Source organism: Hypomesus nipponensis, chromosome 23 (assembly GCF_054491055.1).
Source record: "Hypomesus nipponensis isolate SF chromosome 23, ASM5449105v1, whole genome shotgun sequence".
Taxonomy (NCBI): Eukaryota; Metazoa; Chordata; class Actinopteri; order Osmeriformes; family Osmeridae; genus Hypomesus; species Hypomesus nipponensis.
In genome coordinates this window covers 22,237,501-22,257,500 of record NC_140383.1, presented here as the reverse complement: position 1 = coordinate 22,257,500, position 20,000 = coordinate 22,237,501, and the positions used below count along the sequence as shown (strand labels likewise).

Genomic DNA, 20,000 nt, shown 5'->3' with positions numbered 1-20,000 from the left:
CTTGCCAAAGACAAGCAGGGCAACACCACGTGACCGGGGCCAGATTTTATCACTTGTAGAGGTCCCTGTGCATTTCGTATGTCTGAAAGGTCATTAGAGAACATTGAGCGCGCCCTGAAAAGTACGGGTTTTATTTTCAAACGTCATTCACGTTTGTGTTGATGTCAGGTGGTCCGCTTAGCTGGAAATATGCGCGGGTGATTGTCATGGAAACAGTCAACACTAGCTCACCTGTAGGGGTCTCGGGCTGGATAGGCGTCCACGTCACTCTTCTTGGAGTCAGCAACACGTCGTGACTCTTTTTACCAATCTGAAATATGCCCCTAACGATAGGCTCGTCCGAGTTATAGTCAATACACCGCTTTTCGATCTGCCGCTGTGCGCGCTGAGGAGAATCCTCGGAGCGGATCAGCGGGGCAGAGCCCGCGGGCTTCTCCTGTTGCTGTTTCCTCTTTTTCTTTTTCTTCTTCGCGCGACTGCCCTCAGTAATGGAAGACACCGGTTGCGTCTCGTGCAGTTCCTCCTGGCTCTCATACCGAGCATTTATCGATTTGTGCGGAGACTCGAACATGATTTGCTCTAAATGTAAACAGCAAAGTAGTATTTCCGCTGTTGTTCCTTAAGATTTACTTGGCTGCTCAGCGCGTGCCCGCGGCGGTAACGCTAAACCACGGCAGGTCCATCAGTGAAACTTCCCCTTGGCCTGACTCTAGTCCTCATGCGGTGCGCGCCCCGGTGGAGTGTCAGTTCCACCGGGCATGCGCCCCCCAACCAGCCAGGAATTATCACTGCTCGAATCGGTTTATCTAGGCCTAATACAGCTCACCTGCATTTTAGTCTAAGTGGAAAATAACCAAGGGTCATACAGAAATATAATTCATAAAGGGGTTTGAAAATACATTCAATTTGGCAATTGTAGACATTCTGCATATAGGCTAAATGACGTGTATACCTAACCTACGTGTAATAGCTTTAGCTTTATGCCAAACCCAATGAATTGACTGATACTGTAGTACAGGATAGCCTACGTGTACCATGGCTGGTTTATACTATAAATGCAACAGATTCAGTGAGTGGGAGAAAATAAAATAGTGTAACATTTCTGAAAGTTTTGGCTATACAGTGGAATCCTCTGGGTCTGTCGGTTGAATATTCGCGCCTCCACATTACAACAGTGTATCCTACTCTATATCCACCATGAACGCAGTGACCTTTTAATTGTCCCCAGGGGTTGACTAAGCAGTGCTGGAATAGGGAGGTAACGGTCGACGCAGCTGTGACGCTTGTTTCGATGTTAGAGCAGCACCATGGACAGTGCCGGATGCCCCGCCGCAGGGGCCCAAGCCCATATTCACGGTAGAGGTTTTGGGGAAAGTCTCGAATGTAGACGGACTGAAAATACGATGTGCTGAATAAACAACCTTTTCATCGAGATTCATAACAATAATGGATATTAATGTATTCTTTTAGTAGGCTAAACGTGTATGTGTTAGGCCTATTTCTTTCCATCTGCTTCGAAATTTAAATCTTCCAAACTTGTTTAAATTAATTGCACACAGACAGCATTGGACTGTCAAGGCCTATCACATGCACGTGCTCACACGTCCCCTAATATCCTAAAAGCCCCCGTGTGCCATCAAATTAGATATGGATGGAGCTTATATTTAGTGTTTCGTGGGGCTGTGGGGTGCAGGAGGGGACATACAACAATTCAATCCTCTCAGCGTTTATCCGGGGCCCGTGTCATGCGTGTGTCGCTGTGGAGGTGCACCAAGTTTAACTGTCACCGGTAGTTGTTCCATTTCTGCACACAAAGCTTGGGAATATCGTCACCATATGGGCGCAGACTGGTGGTGTTGCCGATGATAGAAGTATTGGGTTATGCAGAGAGTGCTCGTGCATAAACAAGATCATTTTAATAAATTAAAACTCTCCCTGCAGAAGGAACATCTGTGCCCCTCGCACTCTATGCAGGGGATAGAAGACTGGAGGCTGCCCCCCTCGCGCTGACTGACGGCTGGGACCGCTAGCACGGCGGGCTAAACGCTCGGTTTGTCCTTGAGCGCTAGAGCCAACGAGGGCGGCAGATAGTTTTCACATTGATTCCAAGGCACAATATCACAAAGAGATATACTCCGTCGCATTGAGCTGCTTCATAGGGGTACGTTTAGCTCATGCATATCATTTAATGTGTAGGCTACTCCCATTATAGGCTTGAATTTAAAAAAATATATACATTTATTACTATAGCCAAAGAACAAAAAGTTTGCTAAAATAGCCACCTTGGAGAGTGTAACTTATTTATCTTACTAGTGTTGTGCTTGATTGATAAAATATTTAAAAAAATATTCTGTCGATTTTTAACTGAGTCAAATAAATTATATGGCCTACTAAGTAGCCTAACCAATGCATGGTCTGAATACTTGAGTACTGAACAGTTTAGGCAGTCTACATTTGCTGTCTTGCTTGTGTCACTGCGGCTGTAATAGGCCACTAAATCCAGAATCCAGACGGAATAATAGGCTCGTCATTCACTTTTATTCTACACATAATCCAGCGCCTCCTGGGATTTATACGCATACATAAATCTCAGAGGAATTACAATATGAACACTTCAATCACTCGGAGGATAACTGAAATCTTCAAAATAATCCGTATTGGTCTGAAAACAAATTTATATTCCGATTGCGTACGTAACACTGCAGACACACAAAGATTAAAAGCAATTTTTATGATGTTGAACCAACTTCACTCTATAGCCTAGCCTCGGAGTGTGTTTCCACATGCAATAACACACGGAGGATAACATAAATCTGCTGTATGACTGTCCAGCGTTGATTAACAGTTGGTTCATGGCCATTGCTTATACATGTACTGTGAAAGTTTTTGCATGGAAGGCCAAGTGTTTCTGTGCTTTGTATTGCGATAAGGCTTTAAATGTAGACTTACTCAACCTTCTGAATTGTTTGGAATAATTAGTTTTGGTAAATATTTTAGCCATTTCATTGCAACTTAAATACAGTTTTGCTTTTAAGGCCATATTTGTAGAATATCTTGCCCATCTGGTAAATAAATACAGTTGCTTAAAACAGTTGAAACGTTGTATGTGTAAGAAGAGACGTGTGTCTGTTTTTATAGAACATACATGGACTAGCGGGCACTATAGGCTCTATAGAAACTTGACATAAAAAAAGAAATTCAGGCTTCTATACAAAGTCACAAGAGGATAATTTGAGTGTGTATAGATAGAGCAGTTGCAAAATGCAGTTTGAAAAATATAGAAATCTTTATTAATTTGTATTGGCCAAGTACTCGTTTAAAAATTGCATAGTTTCCAAATTATTGCTTGTGGTTTTGTGATACGATAAATCAACACATTCTGAGTAAAGTCGTCTAGAGACCATACCATAAAGAAGCGCTATAGAACACAGAAGGTGAGTGAGCTGTATAATCCCGCTCGTCCTAAAGGCAGTACAATAAATACATACAGAAGAACAAGCCAGAAATCACTGCTACTTGTGACACAGGATTACATGACGCGCATAAAGTCTTTAACGATAGATTGTATATATTCACGAATCATGAAATATCGCATTGAGTTGGGCGTTCATGACCCGTTCGTGATGCGTGTGTCCGTCGTAGGACATGAGGTTGTCCATTGGGATCTCGCACCGCTGCGCCGAACTGGGGTACAAGGGCGCGTGGCCCTGCGCTCCCGCCAGACCAGCCGCCTGGTAGTGCATGGAGAAGGCATAGTTCTTCTCGAACTCTGATGAAGGCTCGTGTTTGAAGGAAAAGTTTCCGTTCACGCTCAACGGAGGGCTTAAGGGTCCGTCAAAAGACGGACTAGTGCAGTCTGTCAGGGCGGTTTCGAAGAACGGCTCCAGCGCGCTGCCGTATGAGTGCGGCTTGACGTGAAAGATGTGGGAGCTGTCCATCGTACCGTAGGGCGGGCTGGGAAGGCCTGGGGTCTGGTAGGAGTAGGGATGCGCAGCAAACGACGCACCTGGGGGTTGCATATGACCGGGCAGCTCCTGTGACTGCTCGGGGAGGAAGGTGCGGGGATTCAGCTGCAGGCACCCCGCCACCAGGTTGGTTGTGGGCTGGGACAGGCCTTTGCACAGGGCCTGGACAAAGGACATGAGGTCTGGACTTTTCCCGGAGCGCAGGATCTCAGACAGGGCCCAGATGTAATTCTTAGCCAGACGCAGCGTCTCGATCTTGGATAACTTCTGTGTCTTGGAGTAGCACGGCACAATTTTACGCAAACTCTCCAACGCGTCGTTGAGCCCGTGCATGCGGTTCCTCTCACGTGCGTTAGCCTTCATGCGCCTCATCTTAAACCTCTGCACCCTGGCTTTTGTCATTTTCTTCTTCTTTGGTCCTCGTCGTTTTGGCTTCTGAGCGTCGCCCTCCTCTTCCTCTTCCTCTTCGTCATCATCATCCTCATCGAGACGGTTGAACTCTTCCTCGTCTTCGTCCTCCATGTCTCCCCCCAGTTCCTCGTGAGCCTTGCTGTTCTTCTCCGGGTCATTCTCGTCTTGGGACCCGTGACCGTCCTCGGGCCAAGTCGTCGAGTCTTGAGGGTCGGACAACATGGTCTCCTCCGTGTACGACTTTGTCATGTCTCAAATCTGAAACAGAAATTATATATTTAAAAAATGAACTGTTGTCTACAACCTCATTTGGAAACAAGTAGCCTAATATTCTATACATTTAAATGAAATACTGTAGCCTAATTATTAAATAAATTATTCTGAAAAATACATCTTGCCAACATCCAGTTATCTTCTCTTGGTTATTATTTCTCTCTCACTTAATATAACTGATTCATCAGATTACAAAAAGGATTACATTTAATATCCACACACATGTACAAACATGCCTCATTCGAAGAGCATCATTCAGGCTTTATAGAGTTTTGCAAAAGACAACGTGACTGCAGTAGGCTACGTTTAAAATATATGTTAAACATATGCTATACAACGTAAATTTGTATTATTGTATATAATATTAAACACAAAGTTAATGACAAAAAAAAAAAAAAAAAAGATAAAAGCGTTTACAATTCTGAAGAGGGGTACCAACTTATATCAAATTCTCTATTCAAATCCCGATCAAAGTAAACTGTTGTTTAATTTCCTACAAAATACATCAAATGGGCTTGGCCAGGTAAATGTGAGTGGTTCTCCCTACGTGTCTGTACAGGTGACATGCTGCATCACTGTCGGACTCAAAACGCACCTCAACAACCCTCCACGAACTGAACAGAAATACGGCACACGCACAACAAACCGCGCACAAACGAACGAGAAAAGACGTCAGTGGAGAGAGATGTGGCATACCTGTGTTTGCGAGAGCAGTTCTGAGCCGGGCATTCCCCTGTAGGTGTGTGTTCTCCTGTGTAGATGCTGATGTGGTGGGGCGCTCCTCGGATGCTGAGGTTATATAGCCTCGTTGCCGAGGCTGAGAGGGAGGACGGGGCCGAGGCTGAGGCTGGGGCTGGGGCTGGGTGGAGAGGTGAGCAGAGATGTCTGTGGCTGATCATCATAATACCGCCGCGACCAGGCTCCTCCTCCCCAACACTCCGGCACGCGCCATATGGTCGCCTACGTCGTGCAAAACGGCCCCAAGCGTCACGTGACATCTTCCATTTGTATTCGCCAAAGCTCTGTATTCCATCCCTTTGTGGCTTGAAGAAAGTGGCCATCTGTCGCCAGTTAGAGACTCCGCGGACCTGTTTGCACCCGCAGGACGAATTAACCCTTTCGAGCATAGGACATATTCAATCACAACTCATTCTCGCGCCCAGCCCTCTGCCCACGTGCCCTCTGTGCATACTTTAGTAATCTCAAACTAGGTCTCATAATTATGGCATATATTTACAAATGACTGTGAGAACATTGCGGGTCTGTCGAAGAGGTATTTAGGCCAGAACGGCCTTTCCTATTCACAGGCCCTCCGAGGCCGATACGCTGATTCTTACCTCTTCCTAATCATGTAGACATTATTATTAAAATCTTACACAGCCTAATCTTTTATTTCCAATATTCATCCAACATCATATTTTGGCTAGGCTACTTCAAGATCAGTATAGCTCTACTAAAACCGATTATTTAAAATAGAGGTGTCGACGATATCACTGAAGGTCGGTAAACCTTGTATAAGTCTGTTGAGAGTTGATGTGATAAAGTACCGGGCCATTGTTGTGTCTCTGGCAACGCGTGATGTTTGCTGCACGTCCGGACCGGAGGAGCTGAAGTAATGAGGCCCCGCGCTCCAAACTGCTGGTCGGCACGCGAGTCACACGCGCACTAACAAAAGCCTGTTTCACGGCTCACTAGGCGGATCCAACGTCCAAAATCTGCTGTCTTCTGTTCAATAAAACACCCAACCAAATCGACGTGTTGACCGTTGAACAGACAGCGGAACTGGAGACTTCAGATTAATAAATACATCGTTTAAATATAGAAGACAGAGGCTGATAAGTTGTTCAAATTTTGAAATTAGTTTAGTTTATACAATAATATCTGCACTTAGTCAGGCCCTATCAACTGGTTACACATACAAATTCTGAAATAGAACTAACTGTGTAACTAAGAAGAAAATTGGTCTGGTTTAAATCAGGATGCAAAGCGACCATAATGTGCACCATACTCAGTAATAATAAATAGGGCTGTTTTAAATCCATTATAGTCATCTTTGCAGAAAAACAAAATTCCCCTCAGGGTAAACGATTTCCAAAACGAATTCAACTAATTGTCAAAGACAGTCAAAACTGTCTGCGTAAGTTAAAACATGTCAATAATGTTTTACAGCTTCTGATTAACTGGGAAAAATCCATCCTTTATTTCGGAAGTGTTTGCATAGCTCTGATTCATTTCGGTCTAAGCTGTAGCCTATTGAACATCTGTTCTGCTGGAGAACACGGAGCGCATGGCTGCAGTACGTCATAACTAGGGAACAGTTAAGTGGCCAACCTCCAAGCCCATAACGCCCAGACTGCAGCGTGGCCGGCTTATCTCTTCTTTCCCATAAAAACACCAAGTTGTGTCGGTCGAAAGTCCGCGGTATGACACGCTATCTCTCCGTTACCATGTTAACCAGATCAGCACTGCAGTTCAGCACCACGAACAGCTACTCTGAGCGGGGGAAACATTTCAACAATCTTCTGATTTAAGCTATTTTAACAAGTACCAGACCGTAACTAATTATTACGTCAAGATGTATTATCATTCATTGGGGCCGTTATTAATATTTGTTATTATTATTTCAATGTAAGCCGTGGGGAGACACATTTTTGTTTTGCCGTATTTGCCTACATGCATTTAGCCTTGCCCTTAATCCAGCCGAGCCAGAGTCAGATCCAACTACAAGTTAAATCCAATAACTGTTGGTGGAATGCGCATTCTGACAAGAAACAAAATCCAATAGTTGAAACAGCTCTATGTCTATACGAATTGTTTATATCCAAGATGTTGTGAGCTTAGCACGCGCACCAGGCGCTTGCCAATGCCATTACGAACGGTGTGTTTGTTCATGGCTGTGCTTTCTCGGCCCCCGGTATGAATATGAAGATGTGACCTTCTCTTCTCCAGCCCTAATCAACCGAGCCCGTCCCAGAGCGCGAGCCCCTGCGTCCCGACCAACCAATGGCCTTCCGCCTCGCTGGGCACTCAAATTGGACTAATGCCTCTCCCTCATCTCGTTACACCTTCATCACACTAATTGCTTATGCAAAAATGCAGATTTGTATTAATTAGTTAGTCCGCTGATTGGGTCTTTGGTATTAGCGTGTAATAAATCAGGTTGGAAGGTATGTTGGCTGCAGCTGTGGCTCGAACGGATATGGTTGCACTGAGAGGCCCTTCTTTCCGGCGCACTCGGATTCCAGGTAGAGACACCTGCTGCAGGCACGTGCCCCTCTGACATCAGAAAACTCAAATGTGACACTGTAGTTATGGGAACAATTAAGGTGTATGATAATTGAATATTCATATAATCCTTTGACTGTGATACATAAGCAGTAATAATACCACAACAATAATAATAGCTACTCTGAGTGGAATAATAACAACAATATTTACAAAATGCATGTTTGATAAAAGACTAGGGCCTAAAAAAATAATCTCAATAAATATACTTGTAGCCTACGTGTATTGCTCATATAATTGGTAAAAACGAACTAATATTAAATAAATACATGATGACAATACTAATGTATTGGTTGATGCAACTTAATTAGGCTTAGTTATTGTTATGTCAACGTTAAGTTTAAACGTACTTTCCCGGGCTCTCTACGGCCACTGGGGAGATGGGCTCTAGATATATTGGAGCTATTTAGCTATTCTAAATTAAAGGGGGAGATCCTTCATAATGATGTAGATGGAATCAACGGAGCCAATTTGGAGTCACACAATTTCACAATTACCAGCGTAATTAAAATTGCACAACCGGCTTGGGCGCTATTGTCCTGAAGCCTATTCCTCTTGCTCTTCACAATAATAAGTTACAAACATACAGACACAAAAAATAAGTAGAACACAATAAGGATTCAGTTTTTTGTGTGTTTATGAAATAGGAAATTGACATTCAAGAATTTCACGATTGTTTTCACGTTTTTTTTTCTTCTATGAAAGTTAATCCATAGGTTGATGTGTTTAGAAACATTGAAGCAGAACGAAATCAGTGAGATTAAATACTATAACATTTCCCCGTAGGAAAGATTTACAAGTTTGTGTTCATTGCCTCTGAGGGCTGGAAAATTCCGTTTCTCCAGCGGGGCATAATGCGCCTTTGAGCGTGGAACAGGATTGGACATACAACGGCGCCGTTTACTGGTGAACATTAATTATTGCATAGCCTTTATGAGCATAAGCATTATGAGTGGTAGGAGACCACCTAACTCAAAACATTTGCCAGGTAACACACCAAACAATCTTCTGATAACTAACGATGACGAAATCGAGAAGGCCTACCCTTTTACTCTTAATTGTTCCACCGAGTCAAGTTATCAAGGTATCTTGTAACAAAACAGCATTAAGTCATTCGGTTTCATCGATGACATATAGGGTTCCATTGGTCATCGGCTGATCGAAATACAATAGTAGACAAAGTTTTAGACTTTGGCCTTCTATCCTTGCAGACCATGTAATGCACTGGTATTTCCAGCAGGCTACAGAAGAACCATGTGGGAAACGTCACCTCTGGAGCGCTGAAGACTCGCCCCTTGTTGTGGGTTTTGACTCCATCCGGAAGCGGAAGACTTCAGCGTTTTAGAGAAGTGAACTAAAGTTTGACAGATTTCACGGAGTTGTTATTCACTTTTTCGGTTTCCTTTCTGGACAGCGCAGTCTAATGGTATGTATTCATGTTTTGTATGTAATTGTTTGAGACGTCGGTCACAGCGTATTATAGTTCACTTGTTGATAAACGTGTGTCGCATCTCGTCCGACGCGCTTCCAAAGTTCTAAGAAGTTTTCTCATCTTGCGTCACCTTGGGGAATTTTGACAGCTCTAACGAAGCGGTCAACCGCCGAGTTTGCAAAAGTGTGACTGAAACCCTGTCTAGAACATTCCTCAAAGTAAAGCTTATTCTGTCGATTCGTTTGCATTCTGTACAACCAGTTCAGACAACTGTTTGCTGTTCTTTGAAATATGTCACGACTAACGATATTTAAGATTCAGATTAGAAGGACCAAAAACACGTTTGCAATATCCTACTTAAAAGGTATTGAGGTGAAATTACATTCCAGACCAGCGAATGAACGTGTATGTGCTTGTGCCGACAAACAGAAGCTATAAATTAGGCTACTCATCAGTCAATCAAAATGAGACTGAGGGGAGACTTGGGGAGATCAATGTAAGATTGTGTGTGGAAATATAGCCTGTTTCCTAAATGTGTCCCTGGTTACCGCATGGATAGGTCAAGTCTTCAGCTGAAACCTAACTCAAGCTTTAGAGGAGTACGTTGTCAACAACATCTTGGTATTTACTGGTTATGATATCAGCTTTAGACGCAAACACACGCATGCACGCACATGCACACTAATTCTGCCGTGTTGACTTTCTCTTTCTCTCTTATGTTCAAAAGACATACTTCCCCTCGGTAAGTCGCTTGTCATCTTTAATGTCTCCCTCTAAGTTAAGTTTTCCAGCAGTGTGTGTGTGTGTGTGTGTGTGGGCACACGTGCGTGTGTGTGCACGTCTGACAGAGAGAGAGAACCACACCTTAAACGCTAAGTGTTTGCAGAGCTAACACAGGTGGATCCACTAACTCTCACCTGATCCCTGTCTACATTCCTCCCCTCCCAGTATGCAGAAAGCTAGAGAGAGAGAGAGAGAGAGAGAGAGAGAGAGAGAGAGAGAGAGAGAGAGAGAGAGAGAGAGAGAGAGAGAGAGAGAGAGAGAGAGAGAGAGAGAGAGAGAGAGAGAGAGAGAGAGAGAGAGAGAGAGAGAGAGAGAGAGAGAGAGAGAGAGAGAGAGAGAGAGAGGGGGGAGAGGGGCGAGAGCGACAGAGAGAGACAGAGAGAGACAGAGAGAGACAGAGAGAGACAGAGAGAGACAGAGAGAGAGAGAGTTGAATGACATGTGGAGTGTCTTGCATGTCAGGCCTCGTTGCTGTCATTGCAGTGGGGGGGGCGGGCTGGATGAGTCATACACCTGGAGCAAAGACCCCACGTTTAAGAGCCTAGAAGTTTCCATGCAGCTCATTTCTCTGGCGCCCTCAGCTCTGGTCTGGGTAATGCTGCCCTATCGACTGCTTCCATCATGCAAGATGCTGCGCTGCCTGGCTGGGCCATTTATCTTGGCCTCAAGCGGAGATATTTCTGAGCAGAGAGATGTGGGGAGGGGAGGACAAGAATCTGGTGCTGCTATGTGCTCGAAGGATTCAGACTGGCCCTGTAAAGATCCTTCTCACACCCCACAGATACAGCTCCACTTACACACACAAACAAACAAACACATACACACACCCTCCATGTCTCCTTTGATCTGATGTTCTGCTCAGATGAAGAATAAGAGGTTTCAACACCTCTAAAGTCTGTTTCTCAGGGTTTGTTTGTCTTCTCACACACACATAGGCCTGTCTGTGATGTTTGTTTGCTGTGAAGGGAGGCTTGCAACCGAGCGACTCTGTGGGCCTCCAGCCAGCTTCATTTCCTGTCCTGAACCCCAAGTCCTGCAATGTTCCCCGAGAACAACACACACTCACACGCACACACCCCGAGAGGAGTGCAAGAGTACGTGACTAGCCAGATGCTGGATACTGACACAAAGTAAGATATGGACATGAGGTTTACAGCCTAAGCATCTTAGTGCTTGTCTGTTTGACAGCTGGCCTCTACCTCCGACTTAACTTAAGTTCCAGCTACTGTAGAACTTTACCTGTCCTGGTCCCAGCCTCAGCCTCCAGTATACCGCCTGCCTATAACCTCCAGCCTCAGCCTCCTGTCTAGCCCCTGCCTCTAACCCTCAGCCTCCAGTCTAACCCCTGCCTCTAACCTCCAGCCTCAGCCTCCAGTCTAGCCCCTGCCTCTAACCTATAGCCACAGCCTCCAGTCTACCCCCTGCCTTTAACCTTCAGCCTCAGCCTCTAGTCTAGCCCCTGCCTCTAACCTCCAGCCTCAGCCTCCAGTCTAACCCCTGCCTCTAACCTCCAGCCTCAGCTTCCAGTCTAGCCCCTGCCTCTAACCTCCAGCCTTAGCCTCTAGTCTAGCCCTTGCCTCTAACCTCCAGCCACAGCCTCCAGTCTAGCCCCTGCCTCTAACCTCCAGCCTCAGCCTCCAGTCTAACCCCTGCCTCTAACCTCCAGCCTCAGCCTCCAGTCTACCCCCTGCCTCTAACCTCCAGCCTCAGCCTCCAGTCTACCCCTGCCTCTAACCTCCAACCTCAGCCTCCAGTCTAGCCCCTGCCTCTAACCTCCAGCCTCGGCCTCCAGTCTACCCCCTGCCTCTAACCTATAGCCACAGCCTCCAGTCTACCCCCTGCCTCTAACCTCCAGCCTCAGCCTCCAGTCTACCCCCTGCCTCTAACCTCCAGCCACAGCCTCCAGTCTAACCCCTGCCTCTAACCTATAGCCACAGCCTCCAGTCTAGCCCCTGCCTCTAACCTCCGGCCTCAGACATGTGTTTGTTTCCCAGGCTTCAGAGGGATCCAGGGCAACGCTAATGATTAACCAGTGTTATGAACATGTTGGTTCCTCGGTACACAGTGTGTGTGTGCTGTGAGATGTGTGCACCCTCGTCTGTGTTTCCTGTCTATGTACGGATGAAGGGGGGGTGGGGGGGCTGAGCAGGGCAGGGAAGGGTGGGAAGGAATCCGAGTGGCTGCACAGTGGGGTAGGAGGCGGTATTAGGGCAGTGAGGCAGTGAGGCAGTGAGGCAGGGTAACCCAGAGGATGTGAAGGAGTCCGAGGCAGGGACATGGGCTCGGTGGTTGGTTCGACACAGACGGGCAACTTGGCTGTTCTGCTCTCCACGTAGCCTGTTCCACTGCCTGCCCACAGCGCTGGCTGGTACACTCTGTTTGTCCTTGCACGTGTACCACCGCAAAACACACACACACTCACATATTGTCCAACTCTAGCAAACACACACACATAATGGACCAGAGAACAGAACGTCGAGAATCCAGGGTGCGAGATACTGGCTCGTCAGACATGACCAGCACACTCTGTGCTTTGATACAGAAGGATGGCTTCCAGAACAGCAGGAGCTGTTGTGATCTGCTGTGCCATGCTCTGCCCTGCCTTGCCCTGTTCTGCCCTACTTTGTCCTACTCTACCATATTCCGCCCTGCTCCGACTACCTCAGCCTTCCTTTGACCTACTCGGGTTTACCATGTACCACGCCCAGACAATACTAAAATATCAAGCAGGGCGTCATGTAGACTGAGTCGGTGGCACAGTGTGTGTGTGGGTTTGTATGTGTGCCATGATTTCAGAGGGGGAAAGGTTAGTCTGAAGGGCTTCAGACCGATAGCCGGCAGGGGAAACGTGTCTTTGTTGTCGCCGAGCTAATCTAATGTGGTACTGGCTGTAATACAGTAGCATGTCTGCAGTGTAGCCCGAAATAACTCGTCCGCTGGCTCCAGTGGTCCACAGTCATGTCTTGTACTCCCTCCGAAACAGCAGTCTGGGTTTTAGTAGCCCCGTCTGGCCAAGGAGGTAGGCCAGGATACCTTTTTGCGTGGGACAAAAATCAAGCCGGCGTTTCGATCCGACACAGTTGTACTGCTTGTTACCTTACTCCCTGTTTCCCACTCCACTACTGTACTGGACCGGATGTTAGTTTCCCCCAGGATCACAATGACTCTTATTGAGAGACTTGTTGTCTTGAAATGATTTTACTCGCTGTGAAATATATTATTGTTGCTTGCTTTTTCCACTTGCTGGTTCTTGCTTTCACTTGGTTCTTGCTGTTGAATTGTAACTTGTCTAACTACATGCTCTTATGGTTCTTCCCTTTGGGACTTATTTGGTTTCACAATGTATGCTTCATGTTTTGGCTACCCTCAATGTTTGGGGCTATCTCGTTGTTATGATCAGTGACCAATGCACTCTTGTAAAGCTCTCTCTTGGAAGTCGCTTTGGATAAAAGCGTCCGCTAAATGCATAACCGTAAATGTCCTCTCTCCCCTCACCCAATCTGGGCTGGATGCTGTGTCGTGCAACAGACACGAGGTCCGCTGGTCTGTGCACGTGCATCGTGTTCATTAGCTACTGATTGAAGGTGTGCGTGAGAAAGCGGGTGAATGTGCTTGACGTACGTGTGTGTGGGTGGTGGTTCTTTGTATTGCCTTCGCGCTCGGAGGGTTTCTCTGAAACGGAGGGACTCGCGGCCGTGTCACAGCCGTCTGGTGTCCCGTCAACACATTGTCATCCTTACTCATCACTTGTCCACGCTTCCGAGGCAGCTTCAGGGGCAGTCTCGCGTGTTGCACCGACGCGGAAGGTTAGCGTTTGGGTTTCGATCGGGGATTAGGGTTAGGGCGACCGTATGCGTCCAAAAACTGGCACCATAGGGTTATGGTCAGCCATAGGTTTCCTTCTGCATCAACCAGATGTTCTGAGTTCCTCCTAAGCGGTACTACGTGACGCCTTTCAGACTGAGGGCAGGCTTGCTGTGTGGGGCTGTGAGGAGCTGGTCTGGGGGGGTGTATTTGGATAATGGGAACTGGAACATCCTTCTCTCTTTTCTGTGGAAAGGAACAGAACACAGGGTCGTAGGGGGGGGGTCGGTGGGTGCCGATTGGGCCAGGGTCTAAAAATACGGTGTCCTCTGAAAATAGACTTCCTCTTTCCAGCCTGTCTGGTCTCAGGAGACTGTGAAGATGAGCTGAGATGCTAGCTTGGTTTATTCAGCCAGCTGAAGGCCAGATCCGAGGAGGTTAAGGGACGCGCACTCGTAACAGAGGGGGACCGCAGGAGTTAGGGGACGGGACATGGCAGATGAGGGGAGGGGGGGAGGTGAGGGGGGGAGGAGAGGGGAGACTAGACAAGAATCACCTTGACTGACAACTTTCGGACAGTGAGCAGAGAAAGGTTGTCAAAGACAGAGCTCAATGAGCATCGGACTGCGTGCGAGTGCCAGGGGTCAGTCGTAACCCCGAGTGTTTGTTTCATGTTTAAAACGCTCTATTTCCGTCTGCCCCGGCCGTACTGCAGCCGCTGGGCTGTTGTTGTTATTGTTTTGTGTAAAGAGAAGGGAGCTCTTGTGTTTATTCCTGTCGATCAGGACTGTGGGAGTGGGTCCGTGCTAAGAATAGACGGCCCCTCCTCTCCGCTCCCCTGGGTCCTTCTCTTTCTCTCCATCCCTCACTCCAGCTGCTCCAATGCCAAACAGGAAATGACTCTCTACCAGCTCCTAATCTTCCCACTAAACACACATTTCCTGTTCTAGCTGTCAGACCTCTCCATCCCTCCATCCCTCCATCCCTCCCTCCCTCCTTCCATCCTAACACCAGCCCTCCCACGCATCCATCCCTCTGTACTTTTTAAAAAAAAATCTTTTGGATGACTAACCCACGACAGCTGCTGAGGCGCTCAGACTGTGGCCCGCCAATCCTTCTCTTGTTGTCTGGAGTTTTGTAACCTCGGTCAGATCTGAGGGCCGCGTGAATACTCGCGTACGACGATTGGCGGAGGAGTCTGCCGTGCCGCTCAGCGTGACCTGGCGTCGGGGGAGAAGCCTGGTGTTTTAGGCTGTGACATTGCACAGCGAGCGCTCGCCGACGATTTATCGCCGAGGCTCCCGTGTTTAGGCAGGTGGCATTTCTGAACGTGCGAGCCGGGTGGTGATGACTGGTCATGAATTATAAAGAGAGAGAGAGCGAGAGAGCCCGAGCAGAGGTGATGATGTTTAAACTCCTCTCTCCCTCCTCCCTCCCTCCCCACCCGCCTTCCCCGCCCGCCCTCCCTCCCTCCCTCCCTCTATCCCTCCTGCAGGTGTCCCTCCCCCGGCTGTAGCCGCCCTGACTACATACGAGGAGGACCAGTACTGGTTCTTGGACTGGGTCGGACCATGGAGCAGAGCGAGACTGCAGCAAGCAGAACCGTGCCTACTGAACCCGCAGGCCCGGGTCTGGACCCGGGACGGCTGGGTCTAGAATCTGGGAGCCAGGCTGTGGACCAGGGAGGACAGGGGCATGAGCCCGTAGGCCAGGGTCTGGGTCTGGATCTGGACCAGGGAGGGCCGGGGTTGGAGCCTGGGGCCCGGGTTGAGACAGCAGGCCAGGAGGAGGCGTCCCAGGGCCCCTGTCGAGCGCAGCACCCCTGGAGAGTGGCCTGTCTGAAGAGGAAGGCCTGGGCCCAGAGCAGGGGCTCCTGGCAGGAGTCAGAGTCCCAGGACGAGGAGCCGGAAAGCAGCCTTCCTCCTCCTCCTCTGCCCTCTCCGTCCGCTCCTCCGCCGCCTGTCAACGGCGAGAAACCCGCTCCTGCGGACGACACAGGTACGTGCGTGTGTCCTAAACAACACGACAAGTGTCTCCTCAACGGCACCGCGTCTGGTAAAGCAACATAAGCACGGTCGCAGGTTACAGACTGAACTGAGTCGCCCCGTAGACTATAAAAAGACAACCCAACCGAAATAGCCCAGATTGGCACGGCGACTCGAACCTGACCACAGGCGCTTTGAAACCTTCCGCTGGTGCCTCGGTGCGTGGGATGACTGTATTTGCATATGGCCTAAGGGAGACGGGGATATCCCTGTTTCGAGCACCATCATCGGTTCCATTTAATACGTTCCATTTCCTGGAGTTCTGCAAACATTGTCCTGTGAAACAGATGTGTTTACTCGTTGTTGACGTTTTCCTCCTTGTTCTCCCACTCTTCCCCCCCACCCCCCACGCTTTCTCTCTCTCCTTCTCTCCCTCTCTCTCCTCATCCAGGACGCATCCCTAACAAGATAGCCTGCTGGCTGAAGGACTGCAGGTACGTGTTGGCTTCGCAGCCTCTCTCCCGTTCTGACCCGATGTAGGGAAGCCTCTGTTTGACCCGGGTCCTCGGTGTTCAGGGTCCTCTGGGTTCTTTGTTCTCTGTGTTTCGTGATCTCTGTGCTCCTGGGTTCTCTCTGTGCTCTTGAGGAAATCAGAGACAGATTCGTGTTTATCTTCGTCATTGTTGAAGGAGTTGTCACCTGTCCAGGCGTGGGATGAACCGGTTTACAGGACAAACCTGAACACGATGAAACCACAAAACCACCTGTTTGTTCAGAAAATGTTGTCACGCTCGTAAAACCGGGGGTGGAGGGAAGGGGGGGGGGGGGGGTGAGGGGGCAGGGCAGGGGGGTGGGGGGGCAGGGCAGGGGAGGGGAGCCAGAGACAGAGATGGAGCCCTCGCACATATGGATGCATTTTTCAGTCAGGGAAAAAATGTAACAAGCACTTCAGACTCTTTGTGCCACCTTAGCACCAGAGGAGCAGTGACAATATGATTAAACCACTTCCCCCCTTCCCATACGCACACACACACACACACACACACATATAGATATATGTGTGTGTGTGTGTGTATGGGAACATATACACACAAACCCACATATATACATACACAATGAGTTCCAGGCACTTGTGCAAACAAGTAAAATACCAAAGACCAGATATCTATGATCATTTTGTAGGTGTTATTTGCTTATAGCTAACATGCATGTGCGTCAGCAAATGTGGAGGGAGGGAGCGAGGGAGAGAGAGAGAGAGAGAGAGAGAGAGGGAGAGAGAGAGGGAAAGAGAGGGAGCGAGAGGGAGAGGGAGAGAGAGAGGGAGCGAGAGGGAGCGAGAGGGAGAGGGAGAGAGGGAGCCACGGAGAAAGCAAACAGGACATGTGGGTCATGAGCTCGCTGGCTATGTCAACAGCTGGCGCTTACCAAACCCTACTGGAAAGGCAGACCGGCACACTGAATGTAAAGTTTGGCCCAGCTTACCATCCACAGAACTGCCTGGGCTCGAGTCAGTGCTGGTGCATGGAGGAGGATAGAGATGGAGTTTGACCCCTTAGCAGAGATATGACCAGCAGGAAAAAGCTATTATCACCTTGACTGGCTGGTTTGTTGACTGTTGTGTAACAGGTTTTGTAGGAAGGTTATTATTAAACTTGCTGGCTTGTTAAGTGCTGGGCAGCTCTCACACTGGTCAGACCACTCAAACAGTGTCAAGCAAGTGAGAAAGGACAGGTGTGTGTCTTTAGACTGTGTCAGGAGACACAGGAGGCTGCGGCATGTGAGTACGAGAGAGTGTGTGCGCGTGTGTGCTATGGTGTGTGTGTGTGTGTGCACTGAGTGAAACTATGTAACGGTGGGTATGACGGCGTGTGTCAGTGTGTGACTGCGTGTGTGTGTGAAGGTGTGTGTGTGAAGGTGTGTGTGTGTGTGTGTGACGGCGTGTGTTCTCTGTGTCAGCAGGACGACACTGGGAGCTTCTCTGGACGACCAGAGCTCTTCTCCGTCTAAAGGTGAGGAGCGCCGCTTCTTCATGTCATATTCTGTGTGTGTGCGTGTGTGTGTGTGTGTATGTGGCAGTCCTGCACCTACTATGCGTATGTATGGGGAGCGGTCACGCCGCACACAGCTCAGTGCACTCGGGAGCAGACACAGCTGAGAGAGAGCGAGCGTTTTTGGCAGAGAAGACGGTGTTTTGGTCTGTGCGTTTTGTGCTTACATCCTCCCTGTCAGATCATTAACGGGTCAGACTAATGCTCCTCATGCAGGCGCTAATGTGACGAGCGACGCCGTCTGTGTAGCATTAACTAGCTGAGGGAGTGGGTACTGTCGCTAGGAGTCTAGACAGACCCGAGTTAGCTCCGGTATCAAGTGGTCGTGGATGGATTTGTCGGAGTGAGGTGTGGATGTGAGGTGCCCGAGTACCTACTATTGGTCGTTTGTGGTGTTCGTGTGTGGTAGTTGGCAGTCAACGCAGACAGGATGTTTAGGCTTGTATGGCAGGGTTGCTTCCTTGTCAGAGAGCGCATCTGGGGATCTGAGGGTTTAAAGAATGCTACAGGGCCTCAAAGAGACAGTTCATCAAGACAATCATGTGTGCTTCTGCCGGCGTCAGCCCAGGGTCAATGCACTTTACGGTATGAGTTCAAAGTTAACATTGTTTAGGCTGTGTTTCACAGAAGGCGGATAAAGGGTTAATGTGTTTGTGTGTGTGCTTTTAATGGGAGTTGGGAGTCAAAGAAGAGAGTACCATTTGTGGTGTGTGTTTTACAGGAGGACTGAGAAATGGCTGCAGCTTTGAGGATGACCTGTCCCTGGGGGCTGAGGGTGAGTTACACACACACACACACACACACACACACACACCCACACCCACACGCAAAGGTTGTGAAAGACAGACATGCTATCTATCATTATACTGTGTTCTATCTGACTTACGGGTGAGTGCAGTGTGTTTGTGCAAGAGCTGGTGGGTGTTTAAAGGTCTTTTTGAGGCCTAGAGGATGGCGGTTGTGTGTGTGTGTGTGTGTGTGTGTGTGTGCAGGAGGGAGGGAGGGGCAGGGGGTCAGAGTAACACAGGAAGTCTGGTTGGGGCTGAAAGGAAGTAAATAATTCAAGACCGTGAATGACAGGACACCTTCAGCCGTGTGTCTCCCTCGATGCCTCAGCTCCCCGACACATCGACAGCAGCCCGGCTGGGCCGGCATGGCACACATGACTGACTGTGAGTGTGTGTGTGTCTCTGAACTGTGACTCGGCTGAATAGACCTCATTCTCCACAGCTGCACAACAGCAGAATGCCGCTTAATGGACCACAGTCTGTCAGACGCCAGTCTCTACAGGGGGTCACATGTACCGGTAGCACAGTCACGCATGTGTGTGTGTGTTTGTGTGTGTAAGAAAGAGACACAGCAGAACAGGTCACGACAGGCTTGTGCACCCGTCCTGTCGACTCCCGTGAATTCCGACGAGTGTTGTGGAAAAATATTTGACACCTGTCTGTTTTTTTTCTGTGGAGTGAGAGGGTTGGAGAAAGACTACAGGCATCTGTCAGATAAACACACTGGCCCATGTTGTACACAGACCATAATGACCCGTGACTCTGTCGTGTTTGCGGCAGCACAGGCATCTCTCCAGGGCTGTAACCCTAGCGACCACCGGGGTCGGGGATGGGTTCAAGGCTCCATCAACACAAGAGAGCAGTCCAGCATGTCTAAATCTCTGTATTCAACTCTCCTCTCCTTCTCTTTCTTCCTTCCCCATCCCCCCCTGCCCCTCTCTCTCTCTCTCTCTCTCTCTCTCTCTCTCTCTCTCTCGTCTCTCTCTCTCTCTCTCTCTCTCCTCGTCTCTCTCTCTCTCTCTCTCTCTCTCTCTGTCTCTCTCTCTCTCTCTCCTCGTCTCTCTCTCTCTCTGTCTCTCTCTCTGTCTCTCTCTCTTTTCTTCTTCTCATAGCCAACCACCTTCTTCCCAGCAGTGCCAAAGCTGAGACACCCTGGTAAGTTACACCCCCTCACACACACACAACCCCCCCCTCACACACACACCCGCTCACACACACACACACAC

General features: G+C 48.5%; 3 protein-coding genes across 3 annotated transcripts in view; 1 reads left to right on the top strand and 2 right to left on the bottom strand.

The window, feature by feature from the left end:
• cerkl (CERK like autophagy regulator) overlaps nt 1–571 on the bottom strand; it is a 33,455-nt gene extending 32,884 nt beyond the window's left edge. The window contains exon 1 of the mRNA XM_084689124.1: nt 232–571. Coding sequence (XP_084545250.1) covers nt 232–571 — 340 coding nt within the window. The remainder of the gene's footprint in view (nt 1–231) is intronic.
• A 3,001-nt stretch (nt 572–3,572) lies between these two features.
• Nucleotides 3,573–4,625, bottom strand: neurod1 (neuronal differentiation 1). Its single transcript, XM_084688970.1, has one exon. The coding sequence runs from the start codon at nt 4,623–4,625 to the stop codon at nt 3,573–3,575; it is 1,053 nt and encodes a 350-aa protein (XP_084545096.1).
• Nucleotides 4,626–9,260: 4,635 nt separating this feature from the next.
• Nucleotides 9,261–20,000, top strand: part of itprid2 (ITPR interacting domain containing 2) — a 22,104-nt gene continuing 11,364 nt past the window's right edge. Inside the window, exons 1-6 of the mRNA XM_084688622.1 lie at nt 9,261–9,360; nt 15,449–15,951; nt 16,390–16,432; nt 17,898–17,947; nt 18,708–18,761; nt 19,887–19,929. Of these exons, the coding sequence (XP_084544748.1) occupies nt 15,525–15,951; nt 16,390–16,432; nt 17,898–17,947; nt 18,708–18,761; nt 19,887–19,929 (617 nt within the window). The 5' untranslated portion in view covers nt 9,261–9,360; nt 15,449–15,524. The remainder of the gene's footprint in view (nt 9,361–15,448; nt 15,952–16,389; nt 16,433–17,897; nt 17,948–18,707; nt 18,762–19,886; nt 19,930–20,000) is intronic.

Bases quoted from the DNA above. Each gene is read 5' to 3' on its own strand.
- neurod1 (XM_084688970.1), bottom strand. From the start codon at position 4,625: ATGACAAAGTCGTACACGGAGGAGACCATGTTGTCCGACCCTCAAGAC.